The sequence below is a fragment of the Acinonyx jubatus genome, chromosome X (assembly GCF_027475565.1).
Source record: "Acinonyx jubatus isolate Ajub_Pintada_27869175 chromosome X, VMU_Ajub_asm_v1.0, whole genome shotgun sequence".
Lineage (NCBI taxonomy): Eukaryota > Metazoa > Chordata > Mammalia > Carnivora > Felidae > Acinonyx > Acinonyx jubatus.
This window is the reverse complement of record NC_069389.1, coordinates 107220141-107244748: the sequence shown is the minus strand read 5'-3', so window position 1 is coordinate 107244748 and position 24608 is coordinate 107220141. Positions and strand designations below refer to the sequence as shown.

Genomic DNA, 24608 nt, shown 5'->3' with positions numbered 1-24608 from the left:
GAAACCGAGCGGCGCTGTGGGGTTTTATAGATGTCTTCCAAGTAAGTTTTCCTTACGGGAGAAGTCTTATTTGTCCTTGTGGCTTTTCACGATGATTTAAAACTGACGTAGGGACAACAATTCAGTAATCTTCAGCAATGGTGGTAGCCAGAGTCCGAGGCTTCCAGAGAGAAATTGGATTTGGTGGCCTGCAAGGGCACCCTGCTGCACCTGCATTTTGTGGCCACCCCTGCCAAATCAGCCTGATCTGGCCAGCTTCTCGAGTCCAGGCCAGCCTTGCCTCCAGCCTTACAACTGGGACGGGACTTCGTGGGACTTTTGGCCCCTTAAACTGAGATTTAGTCTACCAGGCTAGAGACCTGAAAGGCAGGCATTACAGGCGCACCTGGGTGGCTCGGTCGGTTAAGCGTCTGACTCTCGATTTCTGCTCGAGTCATGATCTCGTGGTTTGTGGGTTTGAGCCCTGCATCAGGCTCTGTGCTGACAGTGCAGAGCCTGCTTGGGATTCTCTCTCTCCCTCTCTCTGCCTCTCCCCCGCCCTCTCTCTCTCTCTCTCAAAATAAATAAATATACTTTCAAAAAAAAAAAAAAAAGAGGAAGGCATTACCGAGCCCAGAGTTAGCACACACAAGCTGACTAATCTAGCAAACAGAATATTCACCGGAAATTATAAGAAGCTCACTGGGTGGCCTTGAGAATCCCATCCAGCCACTTACTGTTTTGGTTGGCCACATCCCTTTGGGTGAGTTGGTTCATTTGCCTAGATGCTTTTTTTAAATTTTATTTTAAGTAGGCTCCATGCGAAGACTCAGACTCATGACCCTGAGATCAAGAGTCACACGCTCCACGACTGAGCCAGCCAGGTGCCCCTGACTTCACCTCACTTTATCAGAGTAAGAGGCTCCTTCAACCGGAGCAGAATATGGTACCTGCCTCTCAGGATTGCCCTAATAAAGTGAATGCTGGCAGTCAGTCACTTAGTCTATGTGTCTATCTGTGTAGCGTCAGTGATCTGAGGGCTCCCTGGCAGGAATCGGCTATTTCCATACCAGAGCAATAGCAGTGGCCTGTCAGAGCAGGGTTGCAGAGATGGGGAGTGGGAGAGATCTCAAGATGGTGAATAAATTGCTTGTTTACTTTGTCAACCCATTGGCCCGTTCATTCGTTCAGTTACCAAGCATTTCCTAAGCACCTACTATGTCTCAGGCACCGTTTGAGTCCCAGGACCGTGCCCTTTCCCAGTTAATGATGGAGTACAGAAGCTCGCATCTCTGACTCCACTCCAAATTCTACCAGCCTTACATTAGCTCCCCTTAACCAGTTGTCAAGCTAAACACGGGTACATCGTCTCACACCGCTCTCAGCAACCATTACCTTATTTGTAAAAGGAGGCTAATAATACTTGCCCTGCTGCCTCATGGGGGTCCTGGACGGATCAACTGAGAAAGCAGATATGGAAGTACCTTTAATTATAAAAATGATAAAATGGCTGACAGCAATGACGCATTAAGATTTTTCTGAGGGCCTGCAGTGTTCCACAGAACGAGCCCTGCCCAGACTGCAACTGAAGGTCAACGGATACCAACATTTCAGAATTCCTCTCCTTCAGAGACTCATATATATAGGAATGTATCGGTTTTAATATATATCATCGTGTGAGCACTTACTGTGCGCCAGAGACTAAGCTCATGCTTTACATGGATTACCTCGTTTAATCCCCACAGCAATGTAGTGATACGTACACGTATTGTTATACCCGTTTTATAGATAAGAAACATCAGGGGTTTTAGAGGGGTTCAAGAGCAACTTGTTTATAGTCACAAAGCTGGGAAATGATAGAGTCTAGATTTGAATGCGAGTTTTCTGACTCTAGAGTGTGAGCTTTTAACCACCGTGCGCTACCCCCTCTTGGAAGAGAACAAAACTCCATACGGTTCTCAGCTATTGGGAATAGTACCGTCATTTTTTTGTATTTTCTTTTAAAGCAGTGGACAGCTTCCCAAAAGTGCAGAGAACCATTTCTACCGCGGAGAGGGAGCCCCGCTGAAATCGCTTTCATTTTATCTCCAGTTTGCTTCTTTCACATCCTGGTTTGTTTTACCATCTAGACATTGATTTCATCGGGAGGACTTAGGCGCCCAGGTTTCAGTGCCACGTTAACAAACGTCAAGTAAAAATCGGGGGAGCTGGATGTGGGGGAGAAAGCGTGTGCTGTGAACGAGAGGCGGGCGTGGGAGCCAGGGCCGGACAAGAGCGTATCTGGGTGTGGGTGGCCTTCTTACTGCTTCCATATGGAAACCCAGCTCGAGCAGGTCTGTGTGCTCTTCACCGCTAACACCTCTGCGTGCGTCCTCCGAGCACAGACCCTCCTCTCCCCGGGAGCATCCAGATGGGTTTCCTCACGGAGCTCGGTTAGCGGGTGTTGCTCACGGAAAAGAGTTTCCTCAGACTCCTCAAAGACCTCCACGCAGCCTTGTCTCTGGTGGCTCGGTGTTTGGCCGTGGAGCGCTCCTTCTTTTGCCTTACGGGGCATTCGTAATAAGCTTTTCGTGTCTCCTTCTGTGGCTGCTACTTCTACTCCTTCTCCTCCTCCCCTTCTTCCTCTTCAAGATCGTCGTCATCCTCGGCAGCAGAGCTAGCACGTCCGAGAACTTAGTACCTTGCCAGGCAATGTGCCAAACACCTTACACGCAGCTATCTATTTATTTGTTCGCTCATCCACTCAATGAATATTTATTGAACTTTCATTTTGAACCAAACGCTGCGCTCTATACGTGCTGGTAATCGAAACAGACCAGCGCCCCTTCTGTTACTCTAGGGGGATTTATAATTACCGGCTGTGGAAAGTTCTATGATGGAAGGATACATGGGACCGTGAAAGGTGAATGAATAGCATCATCTTCCATTTTACAGGTAAGGAAACTGAAGCTCAGAGAGATTGAGTAAGTTGCCCAAAGTAACACAGCCAGGAAGGAGGCTGAGTGGAGATTCAGATCCACGCTGGTCAGATTCCAAAGCTCACACTCTTAACTGCTATACTTTATTGCCTCTCCAATGTGTGAAGCGCATATATAGCCATTAATTCTAGCCCCATACATTTGGGTTCTGGCTGCATCTCAAATGTGTGGAGTTGCAATTGTTTCCAATTAGTTGTGGCTGCGGTTTGGTGCATTTGTTCAAAGAAAGTGTGCATGCAGAACAGAGGTCACGTGCCCTGAGTCCTGTGGATGTGCACAACGTATAAATAATAATGGCATTCCAGAAAAGCTGGGATTCATTGGAATCGCCGCATTTGTTTCCCATTAGCTTATGCTACTCAAATACAAACAGTAAAGCATGTGTTTACATTGCTGTGGACATGGAAAGCCGGGCCCCCAAAGCATTCCTTGCAGGTTGTATAAAGCTTAGCATCCAAATAGTTCAGAATCAGTTTTGTAAGCCCAGCTTAATAGCTTTAAAATGTAACCTGGATTCCAGATATTGAAAAACCGCCCAGAGAGTGGTATGTGAGTGGCCCAAAGAGACAAGGCCAGCTAAATCCTCAAACTATGTACCAAGCCCCATATTTGCAGTTATCTGTTTTGTTTCTTATCCTTTATTTTTAAAAAAGCTAAAGAGCTTAAAGTCCAGAAAACTCTTAGCCACGGAGCAGCAGTAATGGAATTTTTCATTCTATTCTAACCAGCTGTCTGAAGCTTTTCAAAACAAACCTGTTTATGATGAGATCGTTTGGTTATTTAAGACCGTGTAAGATGGCAAGGCTGGGAAAAACAAGTGGGAGGCATCCAACAGCATTATCTCCCCCTTCCCGGTCTCCCAGCCAACAACAAAAGGCTTTCCCATCAAGCTGTAGTTCACAGCTAGCATCTGAGAAGGTGAGATTGAACTGGAAATCATCTCAGGTAAATAAGACGGCAAAACTGTGAGATGAAGGCCCCATTCGTTGATGTCTTTGCCTAACACAGCATGTTTTTGTTGAAGGGCTCTTGGCTTGGAAGCAGAAGCCTTTATTTTTATTTATTTTAAGTTTTTATTTGCTTGTTTGTTTGTTTTTGAAATAACCTCTATGCAAGCGTGGGGCTCGAACTCGTGACCCCGAGATCGAGAGTTGCACGCTCCACCGACCGAGCCAGCCAGCGCCCCCAGAAGCCTTCATTTTTAATGAGGTCTCCGTCCCTTACTCAGGGACTTGGCCAAGTTATGTCCTGTCTCTGAGCCTCAGCGTCCTCCCTTGATGTGGGAAATAGGGATGGTAATCTTCCTCGTTGCACAAATTGGCGGTGGGGATCGGAGGAGTCCATGAGAGAGCGTATGTTAAACCCTAGCACAGTGTGTGGCTGATAAGGTCCATATCTTTGCAATCAAGATAATTCCAAGAGGCACGTTATTTATACCATATAGACAGATCAAGAGTGGCTGCTCTCCCTGGTCTAATTTCAACATATTTGATCCCCCTAAGAACAACAAGTATGTTCTTTGATCTTTGTTCTCCTGCCAAGCAAGCCCAAAAAGAGCTTTGGCCAACTCACATCGTCCCATGCCACAATATTCTTTTGTTATCCTGGTTATGGTTTTAAGAATGTGAAATTGCTATATTCTGGGAAGCCCTCTTTTCTCTTACATCGTGGTTCTAATTTTCTTAAGTAATTATTCCAGGCTTTTTGGTTCCTTTTATCGCACAGCCCCGAGTACCTGTTCCAAAGCTAACTTTAAATATTTCACTTTCTAATCAAATGAACTCACTCACCTTTACACAAGGGTATTTTCATTAACTACAAAGACAAAAGGTCATGATGTCTGTACTTAAGTGAAAGGGAAATCATCAGATGGAATTTACTTTTTGGAAAAAAAAAATGGTTTGAAGAGCACATATTAAGGATTCAAACACGCACGAGGCTGAGGTGACTCTTCAACGAACAGGATTTCAGAGGGTTTCTGGGAAGTAGAGTGACACTGGAGCAGCCTTTCTTAAAGTGATTCGCTCATGGCAAGATGGTGGGGGGCAGATCCAGTTGAAAGTGCTCTATCTGGGCCTACTAAATCAGAGGCTCTGTGGCTGGGGCCCAGGAGCCTGAGCTTTTAACAGGTATCTTAGGTGATGCTTACAGACATTGTAGACTCACTCCTATGCTGTATAAAAGTGGACGTATACTTTTTTAAGGTTTTATTTTTTAAAAGTAATCTGTACTCCCACCATGGAGCTTGAACTCACAGCTCTGAGATCAAGAGTCATAAGCTCTGCCAGCGGAGCCAGCCAGGCGTCCCTAAACAATGTATGTTCTCTTTGACCCAGTGATCCTACTAGTGGGAAACTAAGGAAATAATCCAAAATATGGGAAGAGTTGTGTGACAGCTCCTGGTGCCTCATTTTTACTTACAAGAACAAAAAAATGAGAAGCAATGTCAATGTTCAGTAGTAGGAGCACGGTTAAGTGAATCTCGGCAGATTCCTTAAAGGCACTGTGTAGGTGTTTTATCACATTTAAAGCGTTGCTTTCACCACATTTATTCATTACAACAATTCTGTGAGGCAGGCATTATTTTCCTCATTTTACAGATGAGGACTCCGAGGTTTAGGGGGAATAAACAGCAGGTAGTAAATGGGGGAAGAAGCTAACAATGGGGGAAACCAGGATTCTAATCCAAGTCAGTCTGATTCTAAAGTCCAAATTCACCTCTTTAAAACTGTAGGCGTTACAAAGAAGCCCACCTTTGAAAACACAGATGTTGTTTATTAGAGTTTGGGAATTCGGGATTTTTCCTGATTTCTCTTTCCTTTCACCTTGGTATATTATATGGATACTTATATAGTTAAAGTATTAGACTATAAATAAAAAATTGATGGTATATTTAAACAACTGTGAGAGTCTCATGGGGCTCAACCAGAGTTTCAAGGAGGGGAGTAGCTGTAGAAAAAGCTGGCTGTGAAAAGGGCCTTGGACACGTCCCGCTAAAGCACGCCAAGCATTGCGTGGCAGAAATGTCAGGCTTATAGAATGATTATGGGGGTGGTGGGGTGAAATAATCAGACCTGTGTTTTAATAAGATAGTTTACATTGATAACCATTATTCTGAGCCTTGGCTTTTAAAAAGCTATCAGGATAGTGTCCTTTGAAAATGGCAAGCAGTTAATCAAAAGCATTAGGCACCTAAAGTTAACTGATTGTGTGCGAGGCCCTCATAACTTTCTTTTTATAAAGTGAGTGTTCGGTCTGGAAGACATTGTAAAGAGTGAGAGAGGGAACAAAAAGGTCAATATTGTGAATTGTGATTAGCTGATTTGATTTCGGTGCCAGATTCCTGGCTGTACGGAATCCACAGTGTCGCTGGCAATTCTTCATCGCGGACACGTTACCCTTCTTTCAACACTCTGGAGCTTCAGACTCTTCTTTAGGACTCTCTTCATTAATAATCGTTGTCCAGATTTGAATTTGTTTTCTCAATGTGTGAGGGTTAGGCGCACCGGCAGATGTCTGTGCAATGCTTTCAACATATACTGTAATCCTTCAATGTGGGAGTTGTCTCCAAAATGGGAGTCATGTAAGACTAAAGAAGTAATCTCGCTGGCAAGATTTTAAAGTCTTTTTAATTGCACTTAAAAAAAATTGAGGGGCGCCTGGGTGGCTCAGTTTGGTTAAGTGGCCGACTTCGGCTCAGGTCATGATCTCGTAGTTCGTGAGTTTGAGCCCCGCGTCAGGCTCCGTGCTGACGGCTTGGAACCTGGAGCCGCCTTCGGATTCTGTGTCTCCCTTTCTCTGCCCTTCCCCCACTCATGTTGTCCCTCTCTCTCTCTCTCAAAAATAAATAAACATCAAAACAGTTTTTTAAAAAAATAATAAAGCAATCAGCTATATACTTAAGATTAGAGTATTTAAAAAAAAAAATTGAACTACCAGAGAATATTAGGAGCATTGTACATGGGGTCGGAAAACGGCCTCTCAAAGATTAGCTATAGGTCGTAGCTGGGGTCATCCAAAGTTTTAGCTAGTCATTCACAAGTTCTTCTATAATTAATCTGTGCTTTGGCTTTCTCCTTTTCCATGAGGTTGTGGAACCTTTGAAAGAATTAAAGATACTGTGCCAATTTATTTTGCTTCCATTCAATAGCACATTTATTGAGTACCTATTAGGTGCCAGACATCGCCCTAAATGTAACGAGGTTCAAAGATAAATAAGACTGAGCCCCTGCACAGCTCCCAGTCTGGTGATACAGCAAAGTCACACGTACAAATAAATAAGACCAGGCTGCATACATAAGATGCTGTTTAGGAGGTACAGACAAAGGAAGCAGCGGTGGAAAAAAGAAAGGGAGAACAGGGGCGCCTGGCTGGCTCAGTCGGTTGAGCATCTGACTTCAGCTCAGGTCATGATCTCATAGGTCATGAGTTTGAACCCCACGTCGGGGGGTGGTTCAGAGCCAGCTTGGGATTCTCTGTCTCCCTCCCTCTCTTTCTCTTTCAACAAATAAACGTCAAAAAAGTTCCTTAAAAAAAGGAAAGGAAGAGCCGTAATGACCATCTGTGGTAGCCAGGAAGACTTAAGGAAGTGGCATTTGAACTCGGCTTATTAGAAGGATGGAGTGCTTTCAATAGACAGAAATGAAAGCAGCTCCTACTAGGTGCTCAATTAATGTTTGCTGACGAGGCTAATGACAGACACAGATATGAGATGTGCTTGAGAAATAGCAAGTTTACTAACCCATATCCAATCGCGAATTCCCCTTATATGAAGCAATTCTAATTCAGGTAATCCGTGACATACATGACGGTCATTTTTTTGAAAATTAACCTAAAAAGGCTTATATCAAAAGCAATTTTCTCATACGAAGTCATGGTAAAGAAGGAGATCAGGGTGTAGTGGATCAAATTGAAGTGACATTAGCAGTGTTCAAAGAATGGTTTCTGGACCCTGGTGATCCATGAAGCCTAGGGATCCGCAAGGTCAAAATCACCTGCAAAACAGTACCACGATGTTATTTTGCCCTTTTCACTGTGCTGATACTTGTGCCAATGGTGCGAAAGCACGGTTGAGTACAACTGTCAGCACCACAGTGTGAATCAAAGCAGTGACACCGGGGCACCTGCGTGGCTCAGTGGGTTAAGGGTCCAAATTCGGCTCAGGTCATGATCTCGTGGTTTGTGAGTTCAAGCCCCGTGTCGAGCTCTGTGCTGAGAGCTCAGAGCCCGGAGCCTGCTTCGGATTCTGTGTCTCCCTCTCTCTCTCTGCCCCTCCCCTGCTCTCTCTCTCTCAAAAATAAATATACATTAAAATTTTTAATTAAAAAAGAATATCATGGCTGGAGCACCTGGCTGGCTCAGGTGGTAGAACATGCAACTCTTGATCTTGGGGTCATGAGTTCCAGCCCCACACTGGACACAGAGATAACTTAAAAAAAAAAAAAGCCATGGCTGAAGCAGTAAAATGATTAGTTTATTAAACTATAACCCCTGAGTATCCTTGTAAAAAATATTCTGTTACAAAATGCAAAGTACATTTAAGGTATTTCTGCTGCAAACTGTGTGGATGTGTGTCTCAAGGAAAAGCACTTGTAAGATCATTTAAGCTAGGAGCTAAACTGGCCTCATCTTTCATGGAACACCATTTTTATTTCAGATAATACCTGACAAACTACGGTTATACAGACTTGGGTATTTGCTAGGCATTTTCTTTGAAAGGAATAAAGAGAACCCATCAGTTAAAGGAAAAGCTGACCGCATTTGTTGCCAATGAGAAAATTTAAACTTTCAAGAGAAACTCAACATTTTAGAAAATCCGTATTTGCCACTGTGAGCTTGAGAGCTTCCCAATGCTTCGACTTCTCCTGATGAGATTGGAGATGATGTAATTAATAAATGTGCTTTTTTAATGTCTCATATAATAAGAGGTGTTGACATTTGGAAAACCTACATAGCTCAGTGAACCAATATTTTTTTTTAGTTTTTTTTAACATTTATTTATTTTTGAGACAGAGAGAGACAGAGCATGAACGGGGAGGGGCAGAGAGAGAGGGAGACACAGAATCCAAAGCAGGCTCCAGGCTTTGAGCCATCAGCACAGAGCCTGACGCAGGGCTCGAACTCACGAACCTAGAGATCGGCTCGAACTCACGAACCTAGAGATCATGACCTGAACTGAAGTCGGTCGCTTAACCCACTGAGCCACCCAGGCACCCCTCAGTGAACCAGTGCTTTTGGATGAACCCCTGTATGACGATACAAAATGGGTAAAAGGTCCATTCAAAGTTCAGAACATACCAATGGATTTTAATGGAACAGAACATGAAAAGTATATTCATGTGGTTTCATATTGCACGTTGTGAGGAACTTTCCCCCCTTGTTGAGAGTGTCTATGAAGTATCAATGACAAATAGTGACAGTTATCTGAAAAGGCTACTAACATACTTCTCTTTCGCCACTACATTTCTGTGAGACCTGGATTTTCTACAAATATTTCAACCAAAACAACATGTAACAACAGATTGAACGGAGAAGCAGATATGATGATCCAGCTTCCATATTAAGCTGGACTTTAAAAGACATTTGCAAAAATGTACAACAACGCCACCCTTCCTTCTAACTCCCTTATGTCAGGGAAAAATATATTTCTTTTTCATTAGAAAACGTTATTTCTGTGAGCACATCGCGGGTTTATTACTGTTATGTTTAGGCAAGTTATTAAATATTTTTTACATTTCTCAGATATAATTTCTAAGATAGTAAGTGTCAGTAGATATAGCTTGTATAAACAGAAGTTCTCTGATATTCCAAGTAAGAGTAAAAAGGGGTTCTGAGACCAAAAAGTTGGAGAGTCACTGGTCTAGCTTGTCCTGGCCTATGCATCTGTATTATACATTTAGGGTACATTTACATTTACATTTACATTTACATTTACATTTACATTTACATGTAGGGTGGGGAGGGTCAGAGAAAGGGTGCATTAGAGCTGCAGAATAGAGATGGTGCTACATGGTGGGTGGTTTGGCTTCTCTGACACCATTGGAGGTAGCTTATTGGACTTTTCCTTCCTTGCTTGAAAAAGAAACAAAGCCACCGTCACATGTCTCTACGGTACACAGCTTGTTTCAACTAGATCTTGTTGTAGCAGCTAAATCACAAGTAAAGAACATAAAAGAATACTTTGCAGTGACAGTGAACACAGATAACAGAAACCACAGAAACCAAGATGTGTCGGTGCATGCGTTTTATTTTTCTGGATACCTCTTGCGCAATTGCAAAGATCTCATTTTCGGTAGATCCAGCATCTTCTGTTGGCCATTATTTAAAACTAGGAAGTGGGCCTGACATTTAAGACTGAGAGTGGATGGTGGGGCAGGAATGGAGGACGCTGGAATACAGCCTCGGAGAGAGATGAAGCGGAAAAGCGAAATGGGGTCTGAGAACTGCCCCCACAGACCATTGATGCTGTGAGCTGGGCTTTTGGGTCAGTGGAGAGATTTGGGGGAGGTGGGAGTCACATAAAATTAGACGTTGACCACATAACTGAAAAGTCAGACACAGAACACACGTGTCTCTTAGTAGGCATGTTACCTACAATAAAGCAAAACGAATCTCAAACCATCTTATTGAAATCGTGGAAGGGGGAGAGGTTTTTAAAGCTTTTCTGGTGATCAAGACACGGTATGTGGCAATTAATTGTACGTATTCATTTAAAATGTGTGTAAAATGTCATTGCTAGTATCTTCTTCTAGTGGGAAGCATTTGTTATTTTAATTTGGCGAATGGGAACGTAGGGGGCTTCTATAGGGATCTTGTCTGATCTTGGTGTCCTCTCAGCCGATAAATATGCTTTGCCTATACATCCTAAGTTTCTCATCGGTGCGTGCTACCACGGAGGCTTTCGGGAAGTTAAATACCATGGTATGGAAAAGTCTGATGCGGTATATGCTCTAGTCGAGAATCCTGTCAAACGCTATGGAACGTTCCAGACTATAAGCAGTTTACACCTATCTGCATTTGAAAAATGATTTTTCAAAGCCCCTGTGTAATTCATTCACCATTTTTTTAATGCCTCCTGCCAGCAAGACACAGTTTCAGACCTACCTGAGAAATCTCAAGCGCAGTACATTTCTGGTCGTTTCTTGCAGCTCCTGAGGACCATGTCTGTGCCCAAAGGTAGAGTTCTGGATAAAACCCTTGACGAGGAAGGGCTTGAAAGTGGCGACTGTGGCGACGATGAAGACGAGTGCATCGGGGGCTCGGGGGACGGCACCACGAAAGTGAGGAACCAGCTCCGCTTCCTTGCAGGTGCGTGTGAGCGCCAGCGCGTCTGAGCAAAAATGGCCATGCTCGCAGAGTCAACTGACTCTGCTCTCTAAAACTTTCCACAAGTCCCTGCAACATAGAATGCCTTCAACTCTGCAAGGAAATAGTATATTCTAGAAAAATAAAGTTTTCAGGTAGGCTTCTTCCCCCCCCCCCCCCCCCCCCCCGCCAATCTCTGGACCCGGGTAGATTCAAAGGGTAACTTCCTGTTTGTTATTTTATCCTCTGAAATGAGCTGACCTAATCACTTGGCTCTGTTTCCCATTGGACATTTCCTTGGTTCCTCTCAGTTATAAAAAGCAACGCAGTCTTCGGAGTCTAGTGAAAACCAGCAGTGAGGTAACCTTGGAAGGAAGCATAAGAATACCGTTCCTGTTTCTGTCTTCATACCATTGCTCATGTTTATTTCGGTAGAGATGCTCCTCTTTTGACCCGTCTTAAATTACACCCATCCCTCCGCTGTATGTTGACTAACCTGGCATTAAAACTTAATACTTTTTCAAAAAAAAAAATTACAGCCATCCCTCAAAATGCATTTCAAGTTTGCTGCAGTAAAAAAGAAAAAAAAAAAAGCTTTAGGGAGAGAGCGAACTTGTATTTGCATTCTGGCTGTCTTTCTCCTAAGACTTCACTCCCTTGTTCACCAAACGGGGGTCATTGCCCCGACTTCATAGGACTACTGCAGGATTAAATCAGGAGGGCAAAGTCGTACAGCGTCTAGCCTGGTACCTACCACATTCTTGGTGCTCCATAATTGTTAGTTTCCTTGAACGAAATCTTTCACAACCAGGCTACACGTGTCTCCATCCTCTCTGAATTACTAAAACAAACTCTACCAACGCTTTCCAGAAATAGTCTGCAGTGGCCCCCACGTTCCATTCCTAGGGCACAAAGCGATCACCCAGAGGCTGGCATCTTAGAATCAGTAAAAATAATAGAAGCCAACACTCGATGGACATTAACCATGCTTTAAGCACTGTGCCGAAATTTTAGCTGCATTGCCTTATGTCATTTTCACAATGAACGAGGGGTTGTCCTTATTCCCGCTTTACAGATGAGCAAATGGATGCTGGAGTAGAGTCATTTGCTTACAGTCGTGCAGTCGCTAAGGGCAGAGTCAGGGTTCAGAGCGAGGAAATGAGATTCTGGAGGCCACTCTTGGAACAGCTCCACTCCGATTCTTCTTTCTCTGCTCATCTAGACAATTGTAGAAAGACTGAAATCTGCTTTGTATTTTGCTACCCAAGAAAGCTTTCGGTCATCGAAAGCTTGCCTGCATGATTCTTCAAAATATTGACTGGTCCTGGCATTGATCCTTAGGGCACACCAATTTTCCTACTTCTCCAAAAATGCCCCTGCCTATCCCTGCTCTTGCTTTTCTGCCTATAAGCCACTTCCCTATCCTTGTCAGAACACGACTCCACAGTTCCATGGTGACTTAACTTTTTTCAACAGTGTTTGGTAGGGGACCTTGTCAAGGGCCTTTTCAAAATCTAAATAGATTACATCCACTGGTTTTCCTTTGTCCACATGCACATTTATCCTCTCAAAGAATTCTAGTCAATTAGTTAGGCATGATTAACCCTAAGTGCTTTGTAAACTGTAAAACACTACACAAATGGCGGTTAATTTAATTTACAGGAAAAATGATGCCTTACCCCCAATAGGTTACACTTGGCTAACATGTTCAGTGATCCTACCAGCCTGGAGCTCCTTCGGTCCCCTTTGAAATGTTTCTCATGGAGAGGAGACTCACTGGCAATCTGCCAGGTTCATGGCACAATAGCTGTTTGGAACGACAAGCCGTATACTGTGGTCAGCTGTTACACAATTTTACCCCAAATCTGGGTAGATGCCATCTGGTCCTGGTGATTCATCAACATCCATTTAGTCAACCAGGCTTGGAACACTCTGTGCGTTTACTGCCGTCTCACTTAGAATTCCAGATTCCTTCCTCCAAAACACAACTTGGGAATAAAAAAACAAGGCTCAGAGTGGGTTCAGACTCTATTCTGTCTCCCTCTTGTCCCCGCCCAGACCTTTTACACCATAACCAGCAAGTGGTCCTACTGGCCAGCCGCCCTGGCTCACATCTTCCCTTGTTTCGCTGAACTGGATGAAGTGCAGGACACGTCGTTTTCTCTGTTCCTGACTTTCTTTCTAGCTCCCATGCGTCCTGGGCCAAGCCCCTTCCTCTTTTTGGAAGTCAGTTAGTTTCTCCATTTGTGAAACAAAGAGCGCGCCCAGTTCTTGCAGGCCATTCTAGTGCCAGCAATCCGTGATGCTGTTCATTTATTTGGCTTTGGTCCCCGGCAGGGTGCTTATTTGGGTCTCGGGGACATCTTCTTTTGTGTTTTCTTCTGACCTCATAGGTTCCCTGCTTTCTTACTTCATGTCTCTTCTTACGTAAGATCGTGGCAATGAAATAAAATCATCATCGTCATCATCATCGTCATCATCATAAAATCAGCCACACAAAGCATTTGGCATGGTGCCTGGCACCTAGTAAGCACTCAAAAAAGCCTATCTACTATTAAAGCCACTGGTCTGTTGCTGCTAACTGCTGACCTCTGGAGCTCAAAGAGCCTGCAGATGTAGCTTAGAATTAGCTTGTTTTATTAGTTTGTCTGTTTAAGACTCATAAAAGGCAATTACAACCAGGTAACCAACACGCAGCGATATCCCCAGTACCCCTTGCTACTCCAAGTGGGGTCCGTGGACCAGCAGCATCCATATCATCTGGGAATTTGTTAGAAACGCAGACTCTCAGAGCCCACCTCAGACCTGCTGGGTCATAAGGTCATGTTGACAAGGTCCCTAGCTGATTCGTTTGCCCCCTTTCCACCTTGTAACCGAGCACTTGTGGCATTTAGGTTTAATACATGAAGCATCTGAAAAGCCACTAAACTGGCCACAGTGAGCCAAGTGTTCCAGGAATATAAAAGATGCCTGAGGCCCGGTCACCCATATGACACATTAGGACACTTGGGTTCCAGTTCTAGCACATTTATGCACAGCGGGACCTTGAGCAAGTGATGTCGTGCTCTGAGCCTCAGTTTCTCCAGCTGTAAAGTGGGGCTGCTCACCCTCACCGGTCTCAGTGAGTTGTTGTGGAAATCAGAGGCGATAATGAGTACCCAAGTGCTTTGCAACCCGTTAGGCTCTACAGATATTTATAACGACCAGGAGACATTATTAATGCAAAAATCTCTGGAAGCTCTTTGGCTTTCTCAGTGTCCATAGTTCGGCACGAATTTTCTGCAAAGATTGAATTTAGCCCATGAGTTAGAAAATGCTCTTGCGCCAAACACCGTGTTCAAGCTCCCTTCCAGGGACGGATCATCCGTGATGGACCTGGTTGCCATCAGCACTGTTCCCAGTTATTGGCCTTGTCAAAGCTCTTGTTGTCAAACTGTTTGGGAAGCTGGCTGGTCCCAGCGCTTTGGCTGGGGCTGACTTCTGAGAAGCTTTGCAAGCTCTGGCCAGGTGTCCCCAGCCAAGACATGATGACTAAGCATCTTAAGCATCTGCCCCCTCTCTGCCAAGTCCCCACTCTCACCCACACAGAAAACCATGCATACACAAGCACATACTCACGTAGGTGCTCATGTGTGCGCGCACACACACGCCTGCTGTTGGAAACACAACTGAAACACATGCTCAGAAAACAACCCAGCAAGGAACACGCATCTTAGAGATATCTGTTACCACTCCCTCACCCCCTTCCTCCCTGGGCTTGTTTTTACTCCAGCTTGCACTAGTCCGTGGGTACAGCCAGAACATTCCGGTGAGCCTAATGTCTTTATAACTGCGAGTCAGGAAAAGAAGGTAATCTTGTCTCGAGCTGCGTCAAAGACGGGGGAAGTGATCGTGGATGCCGTGAGAGCCTAGCTCTTTGGATGAGGGATGTGGAAACAGGCTGTAGAAGACAGACACGTTCCTTGTTGCTGTGTGGGAGTAACGTGGCTTGAGCTGGTTGGTGGGGACCCGAGGAGTAGACTTCGTGAAACGCGTCTTGGGCTTACAACTGGAACCGATATTCAAACCGCATGGACGTTTCTTACCCATTCAAACAGATGTTTCTTGTGAAAACGTTCGCCCTCAAGAAACTTTCAGTTTCACCATTGTCAGTGTGGGGACTGAAAAGAGAAAACCTGCCACTTGTTCCTTGGCTGGAGGTCAGGGTGAAGGTGAAATCCAGGCCCAGACAGGTCCCTTTCGCCAGCCTGCACGGTCGTGTCCAGGCGTTGTGACACGGAACAGCTGTTTGCTCTGCCCGACCAGTCACCTCCTCCCAGCGGTGCTGGAGTGAAGCCATTAAGACTCAAAGCTGTGGGCCCCATGAGTCTCTATACTCCATATTTCCTCCTTGCTGTTACTTTGCAATCTGGAGGCAAAAGTACAACTCAAATGAAAAACCAAAAAAAACCGAAACAGCATTTAAAAATACTTTTTAAGCCAATGATTTTCATTGATTTTTTTTTTTTAGTGCATCAAGTGTGACCTTATATTCTGACTCCTAGCAAGCCTGTGCACATAGGGAGACGAAGGACACTTCGATAGCTTAACTCTTCTGAATTGTGCAGTCAGACCTTTGTCATGTGGGCCGGTAGCCACGTTGTATGGATAAATTCATTAATGGGTTGGCTTGGCGACAAGGATAAAACCCATGGAGGAACTTTATAATGGGCCTTTTCTCATGGGCGATATCTGCAAGCTTATATCAGATTACCTGTTGCAGAATAAGTAGAAAGTTTGTCGAGGAATAAAATGTCCTGGGTGTTTTGGTGGTGGTGGTGGTTTTGTTTGTTTGTTTGTTTGTTTGTTTGTTTGTTTTTGGGAAAGTTGCTGAGTCCTGTTCAGAGTTTGTTTGTTTGTTTGTTTGTTTGTTTGTTTTTTGGGAAAGTTGCTGAGTCCTGTTCAGAGATTAAAATACATGTGAGGGGCATCTGGGTGGCTCAGTCGGTTAACCATCCGACTTCGGCTCAGGCCATGATCTCACGGTTCGTGGGTTCGAGCCCCACGCCGGGCTCTGTGCTGACAGCTCAGAGCCTGGAGCCCGCTTCGGATTCCGTGTCTCCCTCTCTCTGCCCCTCCCACCCTCACACTCTGTCTGTCTCTCTCTCTCAAAAATAAATAATAAAAAAATACATGTGAAGACAGTAATATATCTATTTATACTGCCCTATTGGTCATAAGTCCAGGAACAAATTATGACAGTTGCCCCCAAAATGTATTCTACAGTTTGACAATCCTACTTCCTCCGGACCCTTTGCTCTTCTCTAAGTAACCCGCTTCCAGAATCCTCAGGTATCTCGTAATGACTCCCTCCAACCTTCTTTCTCGTTACATCAGTCCCTCAAACACGTGACCCCAGTGTAAGGGGGCCTCACGTCATTCACTGTGATACGGATCCCATCTGATGGATGAACGCAGTACCCGCCTACCCTCGGGCTACTGACGCTTGAGACATTCAGGTCTCAGAGTCAGACAATCTCAGTTCGGTCTCGGCCACTTGCCAGTGCTGTGGCCTTAGACAAAGTCACTGAGCTCCTCTGAGGCTCCGGTTCCTCATCTGCAAAAACAATGATAAAGTATTTCCTCACCTGCCCACTGCAGAAGTTGTCGAGTGAAACACAGGTGACAAAAGACATAGAAGTCCTTTATACACCGTAAAGCAGGTGTGCCTGGGTGGCTCAGTCAGTTGAGGATACGACTTTGGCTCACGTCATGGTTCATGGGTTTGAGCCCCACTAATTAGACTCACTGCTGTCAGCACAAGAGCCCGCTTTGGATCCTCTGTCTCCCTCTCTCTCTGCCCCTCCGCCGTTCATGCTCGCTCTCTCTCTCTCTCTCTCTCTCTCTCTCAAAAATAAAGTAAAAACTTTGAAAAAAAGTAAAAACTAAAAATAAAGTAAAAACTTTAAATTGTAAGGCAGTTTCTCATTTAGGGTAATATTGTTAAGATTGGTTAGTACCATTGGGTTATAAGTTTTAGTTGCCAAAAGCCTGTAGCTAAAATTATAAATTCAGTCCCCGAGGTTCTGGCCAACAGTTTTCATTAGGATATGCTCCTTCTTCTCCACCCCCAAGGTGGCGTTTTCAGTTACTCATTAACTTGTTTTTAGCCCAGTGAGAAGGTATTTAAACAATGACAAATATGTCTGCCCTAGTCACAACAGTGGTAGTCACCTACATCTTGAAAGAATCACAGCTAGTTATGTTTTGTTTTCTTTGGTGTTAGTGGGACAGTGAGGGCAAGGGTGGATGAGTTGGGGAAGGTCAAGAAAGGGCCTGTGATTTCTTTCCATTCTATCTTGCTCTTAGCTATAAGCAATCTGCTTTCTCGCCTTGATCTTTTCGAGAACAAACGCCATAGGGAAGCTGAAGGAAGCAAAGCTTATTATAATAGCACTCTTCGTGCAGATAGAGACCAGGTGCTTCTTACTGATCGATTGACAAGACGGCCAATCCCATCTCACCCCAGAGCTTCGTGCAGTTTCCGTGGCTTACAGAGAGGGATTTTGATGCGAGCTCTAACTGTGAGTGATATTATCTGCCTGTTCAGTAAGTGTACTCAGAAAAGGCCCTTCCCCATGCTTTAGTGTTGACTAGGGAATCAGTACAGGTAAGCTGGTGATAGACGAGAGTAAGGGAAGGTAAATACTTTCCGTAAAGTTACTGTAACTTGAGATGCTTTAAGGAGTGTGTTTCTTATTATTCGTGAGTTGTTCGGGGGTTCGCTTTTCTAGGCCTACTGCCCTGTGATATTTTCCTACCTGAGCCATTAGGCTAGGAGGCTTTTATCAAGGGTAATGCCATGATAGTTCTACTTGCTGGTGGGCCTTACATGGAACTCTAAGAATTGGGGCAGTGTTAGGAGGAGTGTGAGTGACCCGTGGCCATTGTATTAGAGTTTGGGATCAGTTTCTAATTAACAGGAAACCGTTGAATGTATGAATCTCCCTAAATGGCGCAGTTGATTTTCTCTGGATAGAGCCATGTTGGGAAGTTCGTGACGGCCTCAACTGAATTGTGGTCGTCTAGTGTGGACAGAAAGGAACGGGAGGGAGAGATTTGACACTTAGCTGGTGGGAAGCTGGAGGAGGAACCAGCAGGAAGGTGGCAAGCTCAAAGCCTTGAGCCGAGCTGCCAAATAGAAGCGAAGCAATGTCCGTAAGGAAACATCCACAAGAGGTCTGGTATGCCAGCGAGGGGGAAGTGCTCGCCTGCAAGAGAAGAATACCGTTTCAGAAAGATGTGATGTCTAATTAAACTTGTGTGGTTGGTGACGATCTCTTGCGAGAGCCAAATCAGAGGAGCTCAGTAGAACAAGGAATCACGAGCCTGCAGAGCGAGGCAGAAACTGAAGGTGTCGAGTGCCTCCAGTCCTGGTGGCCGCACGCAGAGATCAGACGTGAAGCCAGGCTGAGGCCCTGCTCGAGGGGAAGAGGGACTCAGAGCCACTGGATGCTTTGCAATCACTCTCCGTCCACAAAACGCCCGCAACTACACACAAGCGTACAAACGTCTCCAAGTCTCTTTTTTCAATTCAGACCACGCTGTCCTTTCACTTTGCTTAATATGGCAAGAAGGTGTGGCCATTATCCGTTTCTCCCCCTTGTTTGCCTGTGTCAGGTGCAAGGAGAATTCCAATTTGCATCGGTAGGAATGAAGTTACTGGCAAGTTTTTGTTTGGTTGGGGTTTTTTTTTTCTCTTGTTTGATTTGTTGTTGTTGTTGTTGTTGTTGTTGTTTTTTAAAGGAAACCTTGTTATAGTGCCTGCCTACGTACATACCTGGCTAAGAGAGGTTTAATGATCTGGCAAAATGATCGATGGTGTTATGGTTCTTCACATTTCTAAATATACTTACTGATTTTTAAAAACTGCCTTTTGATCTTTTTCCTTTTTTGTTTTCTTTCTTTCTTTCTTTCCTTCTTTCTTTCTTTCTTTCTTTCCTTTCTTTCTTTCTTTCTTTCTTTCTTTCCTTCTTTCCTTCTTTCCTTCTTTCTTTCTCTTTCTTTCTTTCTTTCTTTCTTTCTTTCTTTCCTTCTTTCTTTCTTTCTTTCCTTTCTTTCTGTCCTTCTTTCCTTCTTTCCTTCTTTCTCTTTCTTTCTTTCTTTCTTTCCTTCTTTCCTTCTTTCTTTCTTTCCTTCCTTCCTTCCTTCTTTCTCTCTCTCTCTCTTCCTTCCTTCCTTCCTTCCTTTCTTTCTTTCTTTCTTTACAATCCTAATGGGTATTGTAATAAGCCTTTAAGGTGAGAATGGGAGACCAGTACAGACAGAATCTCTTAATTTGTAGCTCCGTGATGAACTTAAGTGGTAATATAATTACCAAATAAATAAAAATAAGTAGAGGCTACTCTGTAAATTCTGGTGTTGGAGACGAGTCTACGCCAGAGCAGAAAGCAATTTCATGAGCAACTTCAGGAGGGGGCTCCAGAGCAAAGTAGTGTCCTTGACTACCAATGAGCTCCTCACAGGGTAGAGAGCAAGTCATTTTCATCGTGTGTGTACCCTTGTCAGCCGTCAGTCACCAACCTCTACTTTCCTCCCCCACCTTGTCTTGTTGTTGCCCCTTAGTAGAGGTTCAGTAAATATTTCAATTTTCCACATGCGGTGCTGACTTCTCCACATTTGCTTCCTTTTGCCTCAGACTTGGTAGGCTTTAACCTCACTGCTTCTGTAATTAGCTTCCTCCACAGTAGCCTTTGACTTCTAGCAGCTGAAATTGTGAGCAAAGACACAGGAGATCCCTGTTCCAGTCAACACGAGGGTAGGGGCCCCTGTGAGGCGGGCAGGACTTGCTGTGTGGGACGCGGTATGTTGCCGCCTAGAGTGTCTCCTGAGGAGAGCGAGCAGGAGGGTGAAGAATTGGCAGACAGAGTCCGTGGAAGGATAGTGAAAAGATGTAGTGATGTTCAGTCTATACAAGAGAAGAATTAGGGAACCACGAATGTCATCTTGTAATATTTAGAGATCTTGCATGTGGAAGATCAAAGCAGATCTGGAACCAATGCATGGAATTTACCCAGGAGATCTATTTTGACTGACGAAAAGGTGAACTTTCTAACCCTTTGAGCTGTTCCCCAGTGGCAGGGATTGCTCTAGGGAACAGTCAGCTTCCTGACTCTGGTGATATTTGACTAGAGATTGAATAGCCATCTATCAGAAAGATTGGCTGGGTGAGGGTGGAGTAGGATGTCGCAGAGTGAAGAGATACCTGTATCGTGGGCTCTTGACTTCCTTGAGCCTCAGTAGCTCTGAGACGCGATGGTTTCACGATGACTCACTCATGCAAAGAGAGCGAAAGAGAACCAAGATGGCGGAACAAGCCAATGAGGCAATTTTTCTGGCTTGGGGGGGAGGAAAGAGGAATGGAGAGGCTACTCTCTGGTCGTACTGGAGCACATGTCACCAGTTTTGATTCTCTGCAGCCATTTTCCTAAGCAAATGGATCCTTAGGAATAACAGAGACTTTTCCAGGGAGCAATTCTTTTCAACATCCTGTCTGTCCCTCGCAGCCTCTAGACCTCCAGTTCTCATTTCTCCCCAATTATTGGCAGGCTTGTGGCCTTCCTGGCCCTGTGTTGAAAAGCAAACTGGGTTCCAGTGCTTCCTCCAGCTATAAGTGGTTAGCCCTAATGGCGGAATAGTCAATAGCAAGGTTGTCCAGTCCACACCCGTCTCGGGCACCACTCTCTCCCTTCTGACCCTGGCCTCACAGAATAGATCAGCGCACCTCAAGTTATCTGTGGGGAAGGACTTGGAAGGCGGGGGGTTTGCCCCTCCCAGATCTGTCATTGACCAATAGCTGTGTAACATATAATAAGAATGAATTAGTACAAAAAGGAAATCACAAAAAGGACAGCAAAGTATAAGCCGCAATTTTTTACTTAGGAGACTCAACAGGCTTCGAAATTTCTCTATCAAATTGCTATAAAAATTGCTAAGCGCTTACTTTCTTTTTTTTTTTTTTCCGAGCGCTTACTTTTGATTTCTGTGCTTATCTTCTCACAGACTGGCAAAAAATAGCAGAGCAGCAGACCGCACTCTGAGTAGGGAGCAGTAGCCTGCTGTCTGTGTCTCTGCCTTGTGTCCCCCTAACCGTCGGAGCCAATGGTGGAACAGACTCAAAAGCAGCAGGTGAAATGGGGGTGGGGTCGGTGATGTGCAGTTATACGTCTGTATGCAGTCTCATCACTTGGTAGCTTGATATTGGCCGTGATGGAAATACTTACACCGCAGACATCAGCAAAAACTACAGATCAGGGCTGGATTTATTGTTTTGTTGATCGTTTAGACTCTAGACTTAAGAAAGCGGTGGGAAAATGTTAGCAATGTGGATTAAACTCAGTCGTGTTGGCTCTGTAGCCATTACATCGTGAATCGCACAACACGCTGAGGATCCATTCTTCAGTGTTTGAAAGCTATTACCCGATTTAGCAGAGAAGTCACCGTCATCGTTGACAAAGGAGTGGGATTCTGACAGATATCTTTGTTATTTCATTGTTGTCTTATTCCTGAATGTAATATATCAGCCAGTGCTGTTGCAGGAACTACACTTGCTTGTCGGTTGCAACCCCGCTTTGGCTACCAGTGCAAGAGCCTGGCAAAAATCAATGAAAGAGGGGCGGCTGGGTGGCTCCTTGGTTAAGTGTCTGACTTCGGCTCAGGTCATGATCTCACGGTTCACGAGATCGAGCCCTGCATCAGGCTCTCTGCTGACAGCTCAGAGCCTGGAGCCTGCTTCGGATTCTGTGTCTCCCTCTCTCTCTGCCCCTGCTCCACTCGCACTCTGTCTCACTCTCTCTCAAAAATAAATAAACATTGGGAAAAAATTTTTTTTGAATCAATGAAAGGGTTCTGTGAGAATCAATTGGCTATTTGGAATTTCTAATAAGGAGTATTGTATATTTTTTAGTATTTGGAAATTGTGTGTTCCGCATCCTTTATTCCAGCAAAAATTAAAGTAAATTGACATGCGTGCTTTTTTTTTTAAGAGTAATTTGTTGAACATTTACCAGTGTACCATGGGGTGAAAAGGTACTTCGGAAAATTGTTTTCCTTCCTTCATCCCTAATGGTTCTAGGCTTAAATCAATCGCTTTTTGCACCAAGAGTGAGGGAAAATTCCTCTCTTCCTAAGTTATGCTAGAAATTCAAGAGCCCCTCATTTTCAGTTACTCAGAAATCTAGGGAATCCTAGACTTGGAAACTTACTAACTTGGAAACTGTTAACCAGATCTGTAAACTTTTTTCTCAAAGCCTCTATTGAGGTTGATGGGCTCTCACCGAAATCTCTGTGCTCACCACTGGAAATCTCATCAGCTCCACCCCATGAGACGAGAGTCTTGTAGGCCAGCTCATGGGACACCGAGGCGAGGGCCACTTTTAGAGTCCAGTCTCCCCGTATCAGACAGCATTACGGCAAATGAATACCGTGTGCCGGTATTAGCCCTGGTTTCACAGAGTTGGAGAGGAACTCCTAATATCGGGTTACATTTTGTTGGCTTCGTAATCACTTTTTTAACCACCGACCATATGGGCAGAGGTTGGAAGGAAAGCTAAATTTGGAACACACCCCCACTCTCCTTTTCAACATTTCTTTCTTGTTTGTGCAGGGAGGCAACATATTACTCATACGCTCATATAGCACCAATTGCTACAGGTCTAAGGAACGAGATTCTCCCAAAATGTGGTCAGATCAGGGAATTGAATAGGTTTTCTCTACAAATATGCAGGGGCGTGCAGGAGTATCTGTGCTCTGCTTCTGCAGGTTTCGGAACCTGTCTGTGACACACAGCACTGGACGACTTAAGTCCGTAATGAACAGAAACTTGGGGATTTTGTGTCTGTGGGTTCATAAGTTCTTTCTCATTTCTAGTCAGCATCCAGGGATTGCACCTTTCTGCGCTAATATCTTTCTGACTTGGGCTTTTTGGAGCGTGGAACCACGAATTTTTCTATTAATTTGTTGTCGTTGTTGTTCCTTCCAGCTTTCCTTCTCCCCACACACCACTTCACGTGGAATGATCGAACAGGGAGGAGGGATTTGTCTGGGGCAATGGTAATGCTTCGGGCAGTATCGGTGGAAATCAGGTGCGTTTCAGTTCTAGGATGTCTTAAATGCGACTCCGTAAGTCATACGTCAGCCTAGACCCGTACTTGTAGCACCTCAAAGGGATTTCGAACCAAGTTTGGCTTAAGGAATGGAAATGAGTCTGCCTTCCTTCAAAGAGAGGTTGCAGTCTTCCCGCTGACTGTTCGCCAGCCTGGGGTCCAATGGGCGTTTTCCTTGCTCTCCCTGGATTCTGGGCATGAATGAGGAATGATGGAGCCAAATCCTTGAGACCAGCCTTTCTTAATCTAGATTAAGCCTCACTCACTGTTCCTGAACTTGCTGTTCTGCTCTTTAAGGCCTGCCTGGGCCTTTATGAATTCCTGTCTTTGGAATATATATAAAGCACTTAGTCCTGGCCCTGCTCCCTAGTGGGTTCCAATAAATGATGGCCGTTAATACTATGCATGTGCTGGCCCATTAGCCCATAATGCTTTCCCTTTCTCTACCTTTAAAACTCAGTTCATGGGGCGCCTGGGTGGCTCAGTCAGTTAAGCATCCAACTTCGGCTCAGGTCATAACGTCATGGCTTGTGGGTTCGAGCCCACGTCGGGCTCTGTGCTGACGGCTCAGAGCCCGGAGCCTGCTTTGGATTCTGTCTCTCTCTCCGCCCCTTTCCCGCTCATGTGCACGTGCGCGCGCGCTCTCTCTCTCTCTCTCAAAAATAAATAAACATTTAAAAAAATTTTTTTAAATAAGAAAGAAAACTCAGCTCAGATGTAGCTTCCTTGTCGGTGAAGCTGTGCCCTAGATGGAGTGCTATGTTAGTACCCATTCTAGCATTTATCAGTTTGAAGTTAGACAATTCCCAATGCCTGACACAGAATTGGTGCTCAACGAGTTTTGGTTGTATGACTCTGGCCGTACACAAATGAATAAGCACAGTACCTACCCATGTAAGCTCCTGGTCTAGTTGGGAGCGGTGAGGGGAGGCAGAGAGGACAGATACCTAACCAGATAATTATAATGTAATATGGTTAAAGCACTGATTGCAGCATGCACGGGGAGTTGTGGCAGCACAAAGGAAAAGCTTCAAACCCACACTGGGGTGGTGAGAAACTGAGCTGAGTCTTAAGCAATGTAGAGGAGTCAGGAGAAAAGGGGAGAGCATTGCATGCTGGGAAGATAGTATGAGTTAAGACATGGTGGTGAGAAAGATCATGGTGGTTCTAGGAAAAAATACGCAGTTTGGTGTGGCTAGAGAAG

At 44.7% G+C, this 24608-nt stretch overlaps 1 protein-coding gene across 2 annotated transcripts in view; it reads left to right on the top strand.

The window, feature by feature from the left end:
* The window catches only part of GPC3 (glypican 3), a 419619-nt gene that overhangs the window by 359564 nt on the left and 35447 nt on the right, over window positions 1-24608 (top strand). Inside the window, exon 7 of one of the 2 annotated variants that reach the window (XM_027054340.2) lies at window positions 11105-11264. The exons of the other annotated variant lie outside the window; for it this stretch is intronic. Within the exon in view, the coding sequence (XP_026910141.1) occupies window positions 11105-11264 (160 nt within the window). The remainder of the gene's footprint in view (window positions 1-11104; window positions 11265-24608) is intronic. 2 annotated transcript variants of the gene reach the window in all.